Source organism: Bolinopsis microptera, chromosome 4 (assembly GCF_026151205.1).
Source record: "Bolinopsis microptera isolate Bmic1 chromosome 4, MBARI_Bmic_1.0, whole genome shotgun sequence".
Lineage (NCBI taxonomy): Eukaryota > Metazoa > Ctenophora > Tentaculata > Lobata > Bolinopsidae > Bolinopsis > Bolinopsis microptera.
This window is the reverse complement of record NC_087075.1, coordinates 5880468-5899470: the sequence shown is the minus strand read 5'-3', so window position 1 is coordinate 5899470 and position 19003 is coordinate 5880468. Positions and strand designations below refer to the sequence as shown.

General features: G+C 38.0%; 2 protein-coding genes across 2 annotated transcripts in view; one reads left to right on the top strand and one right to left on the bottom strand.

Moving 5' to 3' along the window:
• LOC134814119 (3'-5' RNA helicase YTHDC2-like) overlaps positions 1–19003 on the bottom strand; it is a 138134-nt gene that overhangs the window by 28531 nt on the left and 90600 nt on the right. Inside the window, exon 9 of the mRNA XM_063822153.1 lies at positions 13562–13708. Within this exon, the coding sequence (XP_063678223.1) occupies positions 13562–13708 (147 nt within the window). The remainder of the gene's footprint in view (positions 1–13561; positions 13709–19003) is intronic.
• Positions 1104–12152, top strand: LOC134814118 (uncharacterized). The gene is made up of 9 exons (XM_063822152.1): positions 1104–1239; positions 2452–2655; positions 3831–4272; positions 4808–5224; positions 5834–6712; positions 6967–7422; positions 7590–8060; positions 8671–9117; positions 9385–12152. The coding sequence occupies exons 5-9, from the start codon at positions 6085–6087 to the stop codon at positions 12132–12134; spliced, it is 4752 nt and encodes a 1583-aa protein (XP_063678222.1). The 5' UTR covers positions 1104–1239; positions 2452–2655; positions 3831–4272; positions 4808–5224; positions 5834–6084; the 3' UTR covers positions 12135–12152.

Here is a 19003-nt window from a genome sequence, read left to right as displayed (position 1 = left end):
TCTGTTGATTAGTAGACAACTTTATGATTATTCAAATTAATTCACAATGCAGCCAATAAGGTGCAGTTGCACCCTGTTAGGGACACCAGATTATTCAACAGTGTTGAACTTTATTATTATTCAAATTACTTTATATATACTTAATATATTAGTTGCTGAATAAGCGATCTGAATTGCAGCCAATAAGGTACACGGCTCGACAGTGGTTGTCTTTGCATCCTGAATTAAAGTAGACATCAGATTATTCAACACTGCCTAGTGATAGTCATGTTGCCGAATAAGTTGCTGAAGAAGTAATCTAAGCGCTGTATACTGTATTGGCCGGGTGTCTGGGAAGGCCTCGAACAATAAAACTGTGGTAGATATTCCACAATCGTAGACAGACTGTTGTTCTCCAATCATCCGTACTATAATTCTGTCCAGCCTCTATTGTGATTTCCAGTCTCTGTGTTCTATTTCTATTGTCAACTAATTTCAGTCTCTATTGTTAATTACATTGTTGATTTTTCGTGCTGAAAAATGCACGTGTTGAAGGGATCCAACGATCTGCTTTTAGAAAACTTCTGCTATATATTGTAGTAAATTTCGTATTTTAATAATAGACTCTGACACGTGACATTAATTCGTGGATTGGATTAGTTTACTGCTTGAAGCCGATTGGTTATTAGCTGGCACATGTTACCTCCTGATTGCTCACTGGTAACCAGGTCTATTATCTTACTTTCTCTCATGAAATTATAGAATTCAAAAGGCCGAGCGTGAGTTTTCAACATTGTAGTGTTCAGTAGGGAGCATCACGGCTCTCGACAGACAAAGTGCTAAAGTGAAATGATGCAAATGACTAAGATTAATCTTAGGAAAAGGCCAATGAATGCCGAAACGTCGGTTATTTCATCTATTTTTCACCAGTGACTTGCCTTTGTCTGTCGAGAGCTGTGATGCTTCCTCCTGAACACTACAATCTCATGAGATTTAACTGTGATATGAGTTTGAATACATACAAATCAAATCTTTCGTCTGTGATATCACGTTTACATTTGCAGCTAGCCATATCTCAACTATTATACTTGTAGTAACCAACTCAGCTCATGAACTTATTACTCAGGATGCTTTCTACGGAGCGTTTGTGCTCGATGAATATAATGGATTAATGTACATCAGAAACCATGAATAATATCGTGGGGTTTCTGACTAAAGTATCCTTTTTTGTGACTGTCCTCTCTATTGCTTCTGCAACAGGTACGCCATCTTTATTTCAGTTTTAAGCTTATCTATTTTCACATACACATGTCAAATGACATATTTTAAACTTGCGGGCCAATTGTGGATAATTTCATCTATCATCGACGGTTATTTTTGACACACATTCAAAACTGATAATCTTTGGTGATAATATGGCGAGAAAGCTACATCAAAACTGGTAAATTTTAGCAATCTTAGAAACAAAGGTACATCAAAACTGGTAACTTTTGGATTCTCAGCTTCAGTTTGAGATTTTAAGTCAGTATATTCAACTTCTCTGAACGGCAAACCATTTATTGTGCCTCAACATATCCGTCAAAAGCGGCAGCATCATTTGCTGGCGATTGTCCAACTCATCGGAACTTCTTTAAGAGAAATAAAAGGTAAGCATGAAAGTGATGTACATTGAACATTTACCCATGTAATTATATTATCTAGGGCTCCTTATTAAAGTCATTTTTCACGGCATCAGGTAAGTTGAATCGACCGAGGCTGAGGTTCTTTGAAGTCTCTACGCCTACAGGTTATCATATGAACTATAGTATCCACCACTGTAAATAAGTGCCTTTTCATCCCTCCTCCTTACGTTAAAATTTCAAAGCCAGGTCAAATTTTGAAAAAGTTCAAGCGAAATTTTAACTTGAGAGGTTAAATTAACCTGTTTGGGAGTACCAGAGAGCAATAAAATTGATCATTTTGCAGCAGCATTCCTTCCAGTTATCATCTCCACTCTCCAGAGCATGCTCAGACTCTTCCATTCAATTATTTTCAGAGCGTTTCTAAACTGTATAAAATTTGCCAGTGGCGCCTCTAGGAGGGTATTTTAGAATGGTTTTAGGGCACCATATCTCAAAAAATCTCCGCTTCTGGCGATTTTGCCCCGCCGCCCGCACCCCTTGCGGTCTCCGGGTGATCGGCATTTGAGTGGACACCTTGCCCTTTTGCTCCGGGCACATGACAGGGGCCCTGATTATCTTGCCACAGTAAGCATATTATATATGGAGGAACCCCCTGAGAAATAATAATAACTTAACTGATGTGGAAAAAAATACAGCAACAGCCCTAGCCAGGTTAAAAAATTTCAGGTTACGTTAAGGTGCCACTTTTGGAACTTATTTTCACCTATGATAGTATCTTGAACGAAGAAATGTATTCACACCATCATTATTATATAATATATACTATATTATGATAAGATTTATTCTTCAGATGAAGGTCAATGTCCTGCTTCCCATCCCAACGTCTATGTCGACGGAAAATACTGTTGTAAATCGAACAAGGAAAAAGTTATCGCTGCTCACGGTACCAAGTGTGACGGCAGTGTGATTCAGAGAGACAGTTTGTGCTGCGAGGGAGACGAGTACATACCTTTGCCCATTGAAACCTGTCAGGGCGACCGGGAATCTCAGCCAGGTGGGTGATCTTTGATAATGATTGGTTGACGTAAGGTCTCAGTGACAATGCCAGAGGCTACATGTATGTCTGTATGAGTGCGGTAAATTTGGCAACTTCAATTTAGATATTGGCGAGTCTAACTGTTAAAAATCAATCCCTTAAACGAAGAATATTACTGTGTCAAGTGTAATCTCCAGGGGTGTAGGAAGAGGGGGTGGGGGGGGGGGGGGGGGGGGAGGGGGGCCACACTTGGGGCACAAAATTGAAATTCATGGGGCACACTTGCTAGATTACCATTTTTTCGCCTCGATTGTGCCCCAACTGTATTTGCCCCAACTATGCCCTAAGTAACGTTTTGCCCCAGGAAATTCAATTTTGTGCCCCAAATGTGCCCCAAGTGTGCTAGATTACCAAACTGCCCACAAATTGGTCCAGATTCTCCCTCCTTGCACCCTTTTTTATTTGAGAGTGAGACCTATTATCTTTCAAAATTTGCAGGACTTTATCATTTGACCCTTAAATTGGCACAACAAAATCTTGCTGGATTCATCATTTCACATTGCTAGTTTTTAATTCTGGAAACAAATCTCCTGAAACTACATCCCTTTTTCGATCTACACTTATTTCATAGTTTTTGGCACATTTGTTTTGTACCGGATGTAAATTCGTGTATGTGTTTAGGAGTCCAAAAACAGGCTTATCTTTTTTTTATCTAGACACTTATTTTACTTCGGTGTATTCCAACAGCCACAATGTTACACAAGTGCAACCAGCCAATTACAGGAAGCCGAAGGATCTTTTTGGCCAGTGACGGTTAAGGTAGTGTGTACCATACTTTCTTCGTCCGAGACTTTGCTGCAATGTGCAGCTCCTCATTTAACCCTCACACCCGATTTCTCGAGTATTCGGCTGAGTAGACCGGGGGGCTGCATAGACCACTCATGATCCTTAGCTGAACGTCGACGACGCTCACCCCACGACCAGGCAGTCAGTGGGTTTCGAACTCGCAACCTAACGATTGTAAGACAGGCGTTCTAACCAACTGTGCTACCTGGCCGTATCTTGCAAATCTAAAAGAAGAATATAGCTCAACTCCCCCCCCCCCCCCCCCCCCCCCCCCCAAGATCTTAACATTAGTGATCATTGTAACCAAATCATAAAAAATCTGAACGAGTAAAAACAATTTTTTTCAGAGCAAAACTGGAAGCCAGCTCCTCTTCAAACATATATTGATTATGACCTCAGCCAGAACGCACTTCACCTAAAAATAAAACCAACCTAAAGTTCCAGAGTGGAACTACATAACTCTTAACCACTTTGACCGGGAATCCAGTAAATACAGTGCAAATGTTTCTGTATCTCTGTGGTTACAAGACTCAGAAGATTCGAGCTATGCTTACGCAAAGCTCTACCCTTGTGCAACCACTTCAAAGTATATCTCTAATTGCCAGCATGATAAGGATGGATTCTGGTTCTTCTCGCTAACCCAAAATGGCTCCTCTATCGATGTTTCTTGTAATTGTAATGGTGGAAATACGGTTGCTTTTGATGATGGCTGCAAAGGTCTCGTTCAAGACATCAACACAGTTTACTTGTCGGCTGGTTTTGGGAAGGGAGATATCTTCTATCAGATAGGTTATAACTGTAAAAAGGGTCACTGAAGAATGTTATCTATGCAATGAGGGATAAGTAAACTGTAGTTTCTTACTTTTGATATTGATTTTGGTACAAATTTTGCTCAACTTTAAAATTATGTGTGGCAAGGATACTTTAAGCTGCAAGTAGAACATCACAAAGTTCGGCCGAAATTGGGCAAAATAATGACATGGCGCCTGCCTCGGGCATCCAGAGTCAACGACCTCTTAAAAGTATGGTAAGAGACCCTATTCACTAAACAAACTTCTCATATTATTCAGCTTAAATGTATATTGTACAAAAGCGTTTAATATTATTTAGTTTCGTAAAATGAATTGAGACTGGACATATTTATGTGGTCATGATGTGGTTAACAAGAAATAAAATGCATGTTCGCAACCGAAAAATTTCATTTCCCGCACCAGAGTGAGTATATGATATATGCATTATGCTCAAATTAGTAACCCTCACTGAGATTTTTATTTAATTATTCAAGAATTTTATTTTAGAAATATTAAATAATAATTTTAATCAGCTCCGCAGTGGAAGGTGGCTCCTCTGGAAAGTCTCATCAGCCACGAACTGGATTCGGCACCGTTAGAATTGAAGATACACCACTGGTTCAAAGGGACAAAGTTTATCAAGTTTTTCAGGCGATGGGAGCATACTACGGAAGCTTACAAGTTGAAATTATTACTGTCACTTGAAAGTCAGCCTAAGTTTTCAAACATTTTAACAAACTGTACTTTTGAATTGGACAAAAATGGCAAATTTTGGAAGTTTACCTTCAATAAAACAAAGAGCGGTTCATTGGAATTGCGATGTAACAACAATGATGACGTTTTTACTGTATGTGATGAATCCTGCAGTTACAAGCTTGTGGATATTGATAAGATAAGTCTATCAAAGGAATTTGGACAAGGAAAAGTTCACTATCTTCAAAAGCATACAGGTTAAAACAATGATCACATTATAAAATCGTAACAGAATAAACAAGAAATGCGCCCGTTGTTTCGTTTTGGCGGACGCTAGATTTCCATTCACTACAATTATAAATATAGGCTCCAATCAGCTCACGTACTTATAACAATATTATTGATACACATCAGTACACTATACTACGCATGCCACGTACAAATTGGGCTTATTGCCTAATACTATACATTACATAGTATACATTAAAATACACTCGCGCCGCGCATTCATTGACAGGCTCGCGATATGCATAAAATCTTCACAAGCAATACTCGCGCGCTGCACTGCACGCTAGTTGACATGGTTACTAACGGAAGTACGTACCGACGACATATTTAAACCCACCTACCTTGTTCTCCAAAATCCACGTTTTTATGCAAAAACGTCCATTCGTAACCTTTCACTATTGCCTTTTTACAAAAGGGTGAACGGAAAAAATGAGAAAGATGTGATAACTTGATAAGCGCAAATTTTAGCTTTCCTAAATTGCTGTAAATACTAAATATGCTTTGATTCAGAAGTGCTAGAATGCTCAATTTGTTTATAATTGTGAATTATGTCCTGTTTTAAAACTCAATATTTGCAGAAACATCACCGGCCCAATTCTTGCCTAATTCAAACTGGAGATCGCCACTTGGTCAGGATATTTTTTATCCTCTAGGTAATATCCCTTTACATCTTCGTATACGACCACCTGCACCACTGACTTGGAATCATATATATTTCAAATCACAAACAAGACCAACTCTTCTACTGCCAATCTCAATTTTTGTGAGCGAAAATAGAGTTTCTATCCATAGCAGTGGGCGTGATTGTCCTGCGCACTCAAACAACAGGATGGTCTGTGCATCTAAACCCGCCAGTCAGTGGATTGACCTTACATTTGCGCAAGATGACATCTCCTTCGATGTTTCTTGTGATGATGGCAAACTAACTATTTTCAAGAGAGAGAATGAATGCAGAGCGGTACATGGCACATTCGATATTTTCAGAATATCGGAGTTATCCAGAGCAAATTCGGTAATTTACAAAAATGCTCCACCGTATTGGGAGATGCCAGTGGAAAATACATTCATACGTCATCCTCTGGAAGAATTCCACTTGAACATGAAAATGGCAACTTCGCCAGAAGGTGTTTGGCGTGAATTCAAGTTCTTCTCTACAGATTATGCAATAAAAATGACCATACACTTTTACGTGACTCAAACTGGGGTATCGCATGTAAATATGGCTACCTGTGGAACAGAATTTAGAGCATTGGAATCCTGCCAAGTTGAAGATGGACGATGGGTTTATTTGGTATTGGAGAAGTTTGGAGATCTAGCCTTACACATAAGTTGTAATAGCGGACGTCCAGTGATATTTGGTAAAGACTGTGTCAGAAAAATTGGCAACGATCTCGTGTACTTTTATCCTTATTTCACAGTTTATGGGTCTTTCATGTACCAAGTCGGCAACCTAGCAGGTATGATGTTGCAGATGGGTTGAGCATTGAGCAATGAGCATGCTTCAATTTTCCATATTATGTTACTTTTGTTGTGAAGAAAATAAGTTTATATAAGTACAAGATGATTTATGATTCACGATCCTTCAAAAAATCAACAAACTTCTTTAGTAAATTGTATGAAATATTAGTTATTACTTATACAAATTATATGAATATAAGTATCATATTATGATGATTTTTATTATGGCAATCTCTCAAATTTTGCATTTCAGAAGATAGTGACCAACCAATCTCCTTGCTATGGAAAACACCGATGCCAGACCAATACATAAGCCATCTCCTTGACGAATCAGCCATAAATCTTAAGATAAAACCCCCAAAAAGTAATGGGTGGAGACAAGTGAGCTTTTTCACGTCAGATTACACATATAAACTTACGATAAACCTGTTAACTACTAACTCCGGCATTACACATGTTGCTGTAGATATCTGCGGGAATGATCTCAGAGCTCTAGATTCGTGTCTTGTGAATGATGAGTCTTGGGTGAATTTGGTGATCGAGAAAACAAGCCTGTCCGTTGAGATCAGTTGTGATGATGGGGAGCCATTGGTTTACGGTGAAGAATGTGCAAGGAAATTTGGTGATGATAGTGCGTATATATTTCTAAAAAGTTTTGGACTAAAAGACGGATCCGGATCCGTATTGTATCTTCTCCCATACTATGAAGGTAATGATTAAAATATAAATTCAATAGGAAACTATTGTTAATTTAGCCTGGTGAACAACAATTATAATTCAGTATCTCATGATAAATCAAGAACAGGATGTATTCAAATTTTAATTTTATTTAAATTCTCTCATTTCTCCACATTATATTAACATATTTATATCTAGAAGAAGATTCGACGCAAACAACACCAACTGACTGGACATGGACATATTACAAACAAAATGACTATATCTATCTTACATCCTCTCCTCTTGAGCTTAAAATAAAACCATCTTCTTCATTGGGGACTCGTAAGACCAAGATATGGATGGCAATTCACTTTTATCATACATACTATCAAAGTAATATGTTGACGTTGCACCTCTACATAACAAAGTTTGGGATTTCTTCAGCCAGATTGTCATGCTCAGGGACACAAACAACAAAGGTTGTGCAAGGATGTAACAGGCAGCCAGGAAATTGGTTACACCTGTCAATTTCACAATCAAGTAATATTCTGGGTATTTCCTGTAACGGAAGGAAAGTTGTTGAGTATGGAGCGGAGTGTAGTGAGCAACTGGAAAGAAGTTTTAAAGTGGCGAATTTAGACGGACTCTTACTTGAATCCTACGATGTGCAGTATGCTCCATATAAAGGTATGATAGTGATACTACACTTTTGCCTTTTTTTGTGTATGGTGTAGTAACAAGTGTAATAAAAAGATACACTTTTTTACACTATTTTACACTTTTAATTACACTTAACAAAATTATCTTCTAAAAATCTTATTTTCCCGATTATTTTCCAATCAGTCTCCACATAGTACATTTCCAAAGGTAAAACATACCTTTTGTGAGAAAAAAATATCACTTTTAAAAACTTTTAAAGGCTTTTTTACACTGCACTTTTTTACACTACACTTTTGCCTTTTTTTAATGTATGGTGTAAAAAAGGGTAGTGCACCCCCCCCCCCCCCCCCCCCCAGTGATACACTTGTATAGTGGTGTACTGGAGGGGAGGCAAACCATTTTATTTATTCCACACATGACAGCGATTTACTTTTAACCAGCTTCCAGCAGCAACCAATAAAATCCAAACAAATATAATTCACCTCCCCACCAGTGTCAAGATTCATAGTATTTATTAGCTTGAATTTGCAAATATAAACAGTAAGCTCACTTAAAATAATGATAAAATAAACACAAACATAGTAAGTAATTTAAGTAATGCAATCTATGTCCACAAATTAATAGGACTGTTACCCAGGTTTCACAAACTTGGAACCTCTACCGTCAAATTGGAAAAGGGCACCTCTACATACATCAATTCCTCACAACTTGGAAGAAAATGCGCTACATTTGAAGGTGAACAATACTCCCATTAATGGTGAACAAGTCATTTCTCTACTCACACCCACCAGAGGATCCACCGATTTGCATAGGATATCAATCCGATTCGTCGACTCAGTGCCATTTGTGGTAATGTATTGGTGTAAGCCATACATGAACAAATTCCTCTCTAAATGTGAACTTCTTGATGATGGATACAGGTATTTTAAAGTAGTAAAGAATGTCGAGGACCAAACCTTGGAGGTATCCTGCAACGGAGACGTAATTCTTTACACAGGTTGTACAGCGATAATGGCGGATAATTTAGCCTGGGTTCGACTCAGCGGAGACTTTGGGACTGTCTTTTATCAGCCTGAAGAACGAGGTAACGTACCATTAACGTAACTTGTTTATAGTCGATGCTTTCAGTGCAAGTGGTTATTCACTTAACATTAAATAGGACCCGAGGTAGTTTAATTTTTTAATTGATGGGGTTTCTTAAATAAAATGAGGGTTTATGGTCTTCGGCAACATGGAGGATCAAGGGACGCAACTACGACACTTTTGAGAACATATCGTTATGTCCATTCAAGATAAAGAGGTAAAAGAGTCAAATGATTCTTACATTACAATAATGTTTAATTGATCACAGATTACCAAGACTGCTCAGTGGAGGAAGTTGGTGTATCCGGGAACGTATTTCTGAAGGAGTCTTGCAGATACGACAACATGGATTGGTTTAGATGTCACAATGCAAAGGACACCTTGTACAGTTTCAGTTCTGTGAAAAGCTCATACGAAACGTGCTGGGAACAAGTGTATGATACGCTCTGCCCAGAAGACCCTAAATTCTACCAAGCATGTGGTCATGCTGGCTGTACTGCTCTTGTAGGGAGCGATATGGGGAATGGGAAAGGGGCTCAGGTTCTTTGTAAAACTTATTTGTGTCATGAAACATCAGGACATAAGTTAATACGTGCAGGAGCACAGTCTTTGCAGAAAAACGGTTGCAATGGTGTCTTTAACTGCCAGAACACAGACATTGACGAGCATTTCAAGTGTGCCGCTCAAAATGAGACCGGAAACAACAACACAGAAACAACACATATCCGAGCCGAAGAAGAAAACCTGGAATTTTATAGTTGCAAGGATAGTTCAATTCAAAAGTTGCATCCTAATAAAACGTGCGATGACACATGTGATTGTAGATTCTGTGATGATGAGAAGAACTGTAATGGTATATCTTACGGGGTGGAGTGTCAAAGAACATACAATATGGGAGGATATGTGGAAAGTTATGGTATATGTAATGATGATGCTTCCTGTATGAGCAATAAGGATGAGGAAGGTTGCAACTCGGGTATAAAGTGTGCCTCAGTGGGAGGGAAGAGTGCGGAAAAACGCAGAAAGTTGGCTGCCTCCCAAATCTGCGCAGTTCCAAACAGTAGAATAGTTTGTTCAGACGGGATGGATCAAGTGAACTGTTTGGATAGCAAGAGAGTTGCTCTGACTTGTAGGGTGAACAACATAACTGCAAGTGTTTCCATTTTCGGAGTTTGTAAAGGTTTCAACATATGTGACGATGCATATGACGATAGGTGCGAAGAAATTGAGGCTGGGTGCATTGTTCACAAGAACCAACTTTGTGACGGCGTTTCCAACTGTCCGGATGGGTCAGACGAAGCAGAGGACCTATGTGGTAGCCGTTCCGTCCTTAATTGTACGCGTAGAGTCGACCTGAGGCCATCATATGACAGAGAATCAAACAAAAGATCACTTCCGATACTATTCGACTGGGTGTTCGATGGCGTCGAGGATTGTGAAGATGGGATGGATGAAAAGGAACATGATGAAAAGGGACATGATGAAAAAGAACATAACGAAAAGGAACAGTTCTGGAAAAAATGCGGTACCAACTATTGGACCAATTACATCGACATAGACAAGGATTCCCAGCAAGAGTGTCCCCTGGTGTTAAAGTGCTCAGATAGAAGCAACTATGTGAAATTGACCAGTTTATGCGACACTGTTAACAGCTGTGGTACCGAGAATGATATGTGCGCTAAAGCAAGGGGCCAAATCGCTTTGACCAAAGAAATTGGAGTACATTCGATTGGAAAACATAGTATGGAACTCAAAACTTTCCCTCGCTGCAAGGAAGGATTGAACGACTTCCGACATGAAGCACAGATTGATTGCTCAGGGGCCACAAAATTCACGCACATTCACTCGACTGTCGCACAATATATGCACACTACTGAACTTAACGTTCCTAATCAGATTGAAAGCTGCCAGTATTACTACGGAGAGTATTATGTTTATATGAGCTGCTCAGGAAAATGCAGCGACGCTTCGTGTCCTCTCAAGCACGTGCCAGTTGACACGTGCATCAACACTAACAAGAGGGTCTACACGATAACCGATCAGAATGAACTCACTGTCCTTTTCAAAGAACATGGCAAATACCACAATGAAATATTCCCCTGCAAGAACAAGAACTGCGTGCTGTATAGACAAGTCTGTGATATGATCAACGATTGTGGAGATTGGAGTGATGAACTGGACTGTTCCAACCACTTTATGTGCCAGAACAAAGCTACTGCTAAAACTGTGGTCCCTCTATCGGCTCTTTGTGACGATGTTTATGACTGCGCTGACTATTCAGATGAGTGTAATACTCAGTGTCCAACTCCAAAGCGAATGATCTTAGGTAACTTAGCACTTGAAATATTTTCCTGGATGACTGGTGGATTATCGGCGATACTCAATACAGCAGCAGTGTGGAACTCCGTGAACGAACTAAGAAAGACCAAAACTTATCCCGCTTTGATAACCTGGGTTATGGTACTGTTAATTTCCTTGAGTGATTTGCTGATGGGGTGTTATCTGCTAACAATCGCCTACCTAAATCGATCTTATGGAACTGGATATTGCAAAGAAAAGTTTCACTGGCTATCAGCTTCAGGGTGCAAGGGTTTAGGGGTCGTCAACACGATAGCTTCACAGGTTTCTCTCTTTTCCATGGCAGCCTTGAGTATAAGCAGACTGATAACCGTGTCATCTCGTAAAACTGTGGCAGATTTAGCCAGAACAACCAAGTCAATCTTAAAAGTGACTTTAACGGCATTCGCCGTGATCTTCTGCTCCACAGTCATTGCCCTGGTTCCTCTCACACCTGCATTAGGTGACTACTTTGTCAACGGGTTATACTACCACGAGAACCCTCTCTTCACTGCTTCTGTTTCTAAGTCTACTCATTATTCTGTGTTCGGATCTTACTATGGGAGATACAAAACTGGGCCCCTTACCTGGCAAACTATTCAACGTATAACCGCAACTATGTTCTCAGACGATCAAGGAGGTAATTTTAAATCTTTAAATTGCTTTCAGAACAGTCCGTGAATCGGGGTTTTGAAAAATAATTCGGCATTTTCATGACGAATTTTTTTGATAAATTGGTAACCTTTTTCTAACAGAATATTGCTGCAGGTGTTAAAGGAGAAGCCGTTCACTTTTACGGAAATGCAGGAGTGTGCGTTTTCAAGTATTTGGTTACACAGTCAGACCCACAAAAAGAATTTTCTCTCTCCATTCTCATCATTAACTTCCTCTGCTTCCTGGTGATAACAACTAACTATATCCTGATACACAAACGAAGTAAGGGAAGTTCTAGCAACAACAATGCCAAGAGGGACGCGCAGGCCAGGAAACTTCAGGCTAAAATAGCTTTCATAATTTTCACTGATTTCTTAGCGTGGGCCCCATTTACCATTGTCTGTTTTATGCATTTTGGTGAGATCATAGATGCGACTGATTGGTATCCCTTTTTCTCGGTTATAATTTTACCTCTGAATTCTATGATTAATCCTATACTGTATAACTCGGCTTTGTTTGACTTTATTTTCGCTCCTATGATGACTATTTACGACCACTCTAGCAGTCAAATCAACGGGTTTATATCTAGTTTGAGAAGAGAAGTTCCACCTGTTCAAAGAGAAAATGTTTTATCAGGAGTTCAGACCCAAGATACCAGTCTGTAATTTTGTTAAAATCAAACTGAATATACGTTTAATAGGATATAATACGTATAATAGAATATACGTATAATAGAATATACGTATAGTTAGATTATATTTAAAATATATGTTTGGATTATGGTAACTGGAACGCCGTTTTTAGGAGAATTGGGCCAATTTCTGTTACACGCCTTCTGATTGAGTTGGTGTTTTTTGATTTTATTGGTTTTTATTGTCACCACTCATATCTTTTAAAACATGGCTTTATTTTCTTCTTATTTTTTTCCTGAGCTGCGCCAAGAAGATAAGGAAAGATTTATTCATCAACTGATTAGCTTTGCTGATAAGTTGATACCGACAATCATCAATCTATCGATAACATATTTAGCAAAACATTTTGACGCTTGGTTAAAATATTTCGAGAACGGCCCATCTTTATAAGATTTTATAGTTCAATTATTATTAACAAGAAGAAGCTGTTGTATGATTTCTTTTGTTAAATTCTTTCTTGAACGGAAAATATTTTATTTAGTATTAGAAACTTCCTGCTTTTATAAATTTAAATTAAGAAACTCAAAAACAAATATTTGATTGGGAGGAGATAAATGCAAAATATTGAAATATTTCAACATTTCTGAAATATTTGAAGACGGATCTTCCAAAAGTATTTTTTAGTAATTCAAACTAAATATATAATAACATAGACCTATGAACTGAACCTATAACCTATAAAGTGAGTATAAACTATACCTATCTTCATAACTAGTACCTGCTCAACGTATAAACTAACGCTATCTAGATAACTATAAGTACCTGCTCAAGACAATCGTGAGGGCCTGCCAACATCAGAGCTCGTAGCAGGACACTATTGGTACAGTAGGTTAACACCGTCTTCTGGGTACTACGGTACTCTAGTCGGATCTGGTAGCCAACACTCGTACCCACTCTCTCACCTCTCTCCTGAAGATCATTGTGTGGTCATGTGGTGGTCACATGTTGTGTGGTCACATGTTGTGTGGTCACATGTTAGTCACATGGTGGTCACATGTTGTGTGGTCATGTGTTGGTCACATGGTGGTCACATGTTGTGTGGTCACATGTTGTGTGGTCACATGTTGTGTGGTCACATGTTGTGTGGTCACATGTTGTGTGGTCACATGTTGTGTGGTCACATGTTGTGTGGTCATGTGTTGGTCACTGCACAATGCACATGGTGGTCACATGTTGTGTGGTCACATGTTGTGTGGTCACATGTTAGTCACATGTTAGTCACATGGTGGTCACATGTTAGTCACATGGTGGTCACATGTTGTGTGGTCACATGGTGGTCACATGTTGTGTGGTGACATGGTGGTCACATGTTGTGTGGTCACATGGTGGTCACATGTTGTGTGGTCATGTGTTAGTCACATGTTAGTCACATGTGGTGGTTACATGTTGTGTGGTCACATGTTGTGTGGCCATGTGTTGGTCACATGTTAGTCACATGGTGGTCACATGTTGTGTGGTCACATGGTGGTCACATGTTGGTCACATGTTAGTCACATGGTGGTCACATGTTGTGTGGTCATGGTGATCACATAAAATGTTCAATTGTTCACAGATTAATTTACTAGTTTTTATGGTACGACGCCAGGGGAATGTGATTAAATGTATGTTATGTATTTATATAATATTTAACACTTGATCCGTGTGTATTAATAGATTTAATTGTAATTAATACTTAAGTGGATTGGATTATTCTAGAATTCTGACAAAAAAATCTACACCCATTCAATTTTTAACAGAATGCTATACTTTTAAGTTGTAACAATATCATTTTCAAATTACAAATCACTCTCAAATAAATATCACAACATCAATATCGATTATCGTTCATACATCGCGTCATGTTTGTTCGATTCAAAGCTCAAAATGACTTTGGGTGCGGTCGTGGAGTTGCTGCAGCTGCGGCAGTAATTTCTTCAGAAGTTGGAACTGGGTGTCCGGAGACCCTCCTTTAATCGTAAACTTACGAAAAGAAGAAGAACCATTGGAACCATTAGACGAGGACGACTCACTGGAGCTGGAAACACGGCGAGCTGTAGAGGAGCTGCTGGGTCTCCTGTAAACCCTCGGAACCATACCTCTGTTAAACACAGATTCCAAGTCCTGGGACGTAGCGGAGGACATCCTGGTGAAGCTGCTTGCGGAGAAACGTCGTGAGGTTGAACCGTCAGATGTGGGGCTCATGGATGTCTCTATGGTTAGGTCGCCCGTGTTGGGGTCTATTGTTAGGGTCTTCTTTGTTACGGAGTAACCTGCATTCAAGGTGGATTCTGACATTGTCGGTTTCAGTGCTAAAATGATTATCTTTATTTTGATGTAGATTATACTAAAAACGATAGGTTTTGGGCACAAACGTCAATGAGCAAGGTTAGTTAGAAATGGTTGAAATAATATTGAAAAGCGCTAAGAATTAGAGTAGGTCAGTAAGAATAGCATTAAAATTAATAACAATAATTGTCACTTAACGGAATTTAACATAAAAAATGTGCCGATGCATCGAGTAGGATCAAAATACTTAAGGACACGTTCATTGAAGTTTGAGGATATTGGTAAATATTAGTGACCCTACTGAACGGCACGATGATGTAAAATGTGTCACACTATGAAACTATATAAACCCTCTTACCCTAAGATAATCGTTTCATCCTCTAGATAAACTTTGTCGCATAACGATATCTATATCAGACGATAAGATATCGCTTAAATGCGGCCGGCAGTGAGTTGTAAACTTTGTCACACTATAAAAACGTGACGGAGTTTATATGGACCCCTTGTTGCCGTGTTTGACCAAATTTTCGAATTTCCAATTCATAGAATAGCTGTATATGACTATTATCTACATATTTAGCGACTTTTTTCCTTAAATGGTAGCTCCATGTAAACTCTGTCACACATTTAAGAAATTTATATGAGGGATGTTTATGACATCCTGACAAGAAATGCCGAACAGTCTAGCATTATTTTGTGAGCTGAATGTGTTTGGAATTGTTCACATATTTCATTGTTATAGGCAAATACAAATACAGAAGGCAGAAATAGGTAAATTTAGTCACATAAATTTGTATGATATCTCAACATGTGTGAAATTGAGTAAATATTAGTATACCAACTTAAACACCCTATATTACGTACTATGGGTCAATTAACAATATTTCAACCATACGCCGGTCATATAAATTATTATATGGCAGTGATAATGTGATATGTTAACATTGGATAAATTTCAACACCTGAACAGGGTAAAAATTTGTAAATTTCGTCACAAAAAAAAATAATAACTTTATTTGCTCCGTGTTGGCAAAATAACTAATTTATCGACATAGTGATGGTGATAAAGTAACATTATATACTAATTGAGGTATGATTCTTCAAAATAGGGGCAAGAAATGTAAATTTCGTCACATCAGCCATTGCATTAGTTAGATAGATTTTCTTTCATATCAACTGCCCTTATTATAGTTGGAATGGATTTATACAGGAAATATAGAAACCCATGCCCATTTTTCATCACATTGAAATTATACTGTTGGGGCAGGAAAAGTAAATTTCGTCACATTTCGGTAAATTAGTGATATCAAACTCAGCATTGTTAAACTTGAGTTCTGATTTGCTGAAAAATAACCTACCAATAATTCCTGGAAGAATATTGAATTCTAATCGGGGTATGGTTCTTCAAAATAGGGTCAAGAAATGTAAATTTCGTCACATACGTCATTGTAAAATTTAGATACATTTTCTTTCACATCAACAGTCCTAATTATAGTTTGAAATGATTAATTCGGAGATAAAAGAAATATAGAAACCCATGCCCATTTTACATCACATTGAAATTATACTTTTGGGGCAGGAAAAGTGAATTTCGTCACATTTCGGTAACTTAGTATAATTAAACTCAGAATTGTCAAACTTGAGTTCTGATGATCTGCTGAATAATAACCTACTAATAATTCCTGGAAGAATATTGAATTCTAATCGGGGTATGGTTCTTCAAAATAGGGTCAAGAAATGTAAATTTTGTCAAATACGTCATTGTAAAATTTAGATACACTTTCTTTCACATCAACAGTCCTAATTATAGTTTGAAATGATTAATTCAGAGATAAGGAAATATAGAAACCCATGCCCATTTTTCATCACATTGAAATTATACTGTTGGGGCAGGAAAAGTGAATTTCGTCACATTTCGGTAACTTAGTAAAATTAAACTCAGAATTGTTAAACTTGAGTTCTGATTTGCTGAATAATAACCTACTAATAATTCCTGGAAGAATATTGAATTCTAATCGAGGCATGTTTCTTCAAAATAAGTTCAAAAAAATGTAAATTTCGTCACATCAGCCATTGCATTAGTTAGATAGATTTTCTTTCATATCAACTGCCCTTATTATTATTGTGACAATTTTTACATCAACTGCCCTATACTTGAATCAGTTCTATCCGTGCATCGTCCTTATATACAGTTTTCCCGCCTTCCAAACCAAAATCAGATATAAATGATTTCGGCAATTTACCCAAAATTTTAAATTCCATATAATGTGACAGAATTTACATCATTTCCCAATAAGTGCATGTATTTGCTAACTTTTCAAAACAACATATTTTAGGGCTATGATTGGTAGAAGAACCATCAAATAATGTGTTGAAAGGGTTTTGAGGACACCTCACAGTAGAAAAGAGGTATCGTATTCTGAGTGTGACAAAGTTTACGAAATATTGCCTTAAAACCGTTCGATCCCTGCCCTTTAGCCAAATGTTGTATCACAATTGTTAGAATGACCTAATCTACTATATTTTAAACCAAAAAAATGCTAATTGGGCAGCTATGGTTAACACAGTCACAAAAATGTGACATTTTTTACATTATAGTGCCTAAAAACAATAAATTTTATTTCTGAGCAGTGCATATGGAAGTATGGGTCACGTGGCTAATGTCCAGAACTTCTGAACACGTTATTTTTTTTGGTTTACCAATATCCTTAAACTTCAACATGAACGTGTCCATTTACGATTTCGTATCATTTTGTGACGATGTTTACATCAACTGCCCTATACTTCAATCAACTGTATCCGTGTATCGTCCTCATATAGAGTTTTCCCGCCTTCCAAACCAAAATCAGATATAAATGATTTCGGAAATTCACCCAGAATTTCAAATTCCATATAATGTGACAGAATTTACATCATTTCCCAATAGCCAAGTGCATGTATTTGTTAATTTTCCAAAACAACATATTTTAGGGCTATGATTGGCAGAAGAACTATCAAATAATGAGTTGAAAGGGTTTTGAGGACACCTCACAGTAGAAAAGAGGTCCCGTATTCTGAGTGTGACAAAGTTTACGAAATGTTGCCTTAAAGCCGTTCGATCACTGCCCTTTAGGCCTACATTGTATCATAATTGTTAGATTGACCTAATCTACTATATTTTAGACCAAAAAATGCTAATTGGGCAGCTATGGTAAACAATGTCACAAAAATGTGACATTTTTTACATAATAGTGCCTAAAAGCAATACATTTTATTTTTGAGCAGTGCATATGGGAGTATGGGTCACGTGGCTAATGTTCAGAACTTATGAACACGCTAGATTAATAATTGTTAAAAGTAAACCACTATCGTCAAAAACGCTGTTTTAGAAATTTACCAATTTCCTCAAACTTCAATGAACGTGTCCGTGAGTTTAAACTCAATATATAATATATATATGACCTTGCACCTAATTATGACAGGAGTCGTTATAGTTAATATTTTAATTCTGAAGCGATACTGTGTATGCGTTGAATTTCGTAACGTAATAATAATTGAAACTCATTGAGGATCGTTCACACGTTACCAAATAAGGCATTGCTGACAAGTGACACGTTTGTCAGTGAATTATGATTTCCAGGCTTCAAAGATTGACACACATTTTTTTCACGTCCCACGACATGTTACCAAAAGTAACAATAATTAATTGTAAGGATTAATGACTGACTGAAAGCATGACATACTAAATACGGGTGACCTATCGTGCGTGCTGCGTGGCGCGTGCGTGCCTACTTCAATATGAAGACAATCTGCGCAAACATACGCCTTTATAATCAAAGTACTGACCGTCAGTTATCTGTTGACAGTGAACGTATATTATATCTGTTGAAGGAGTGAAACCACGATTCAGCTAGTACACTACTCAACGATTGTGCCGATAGAATACCAAAGGTTGGTCAA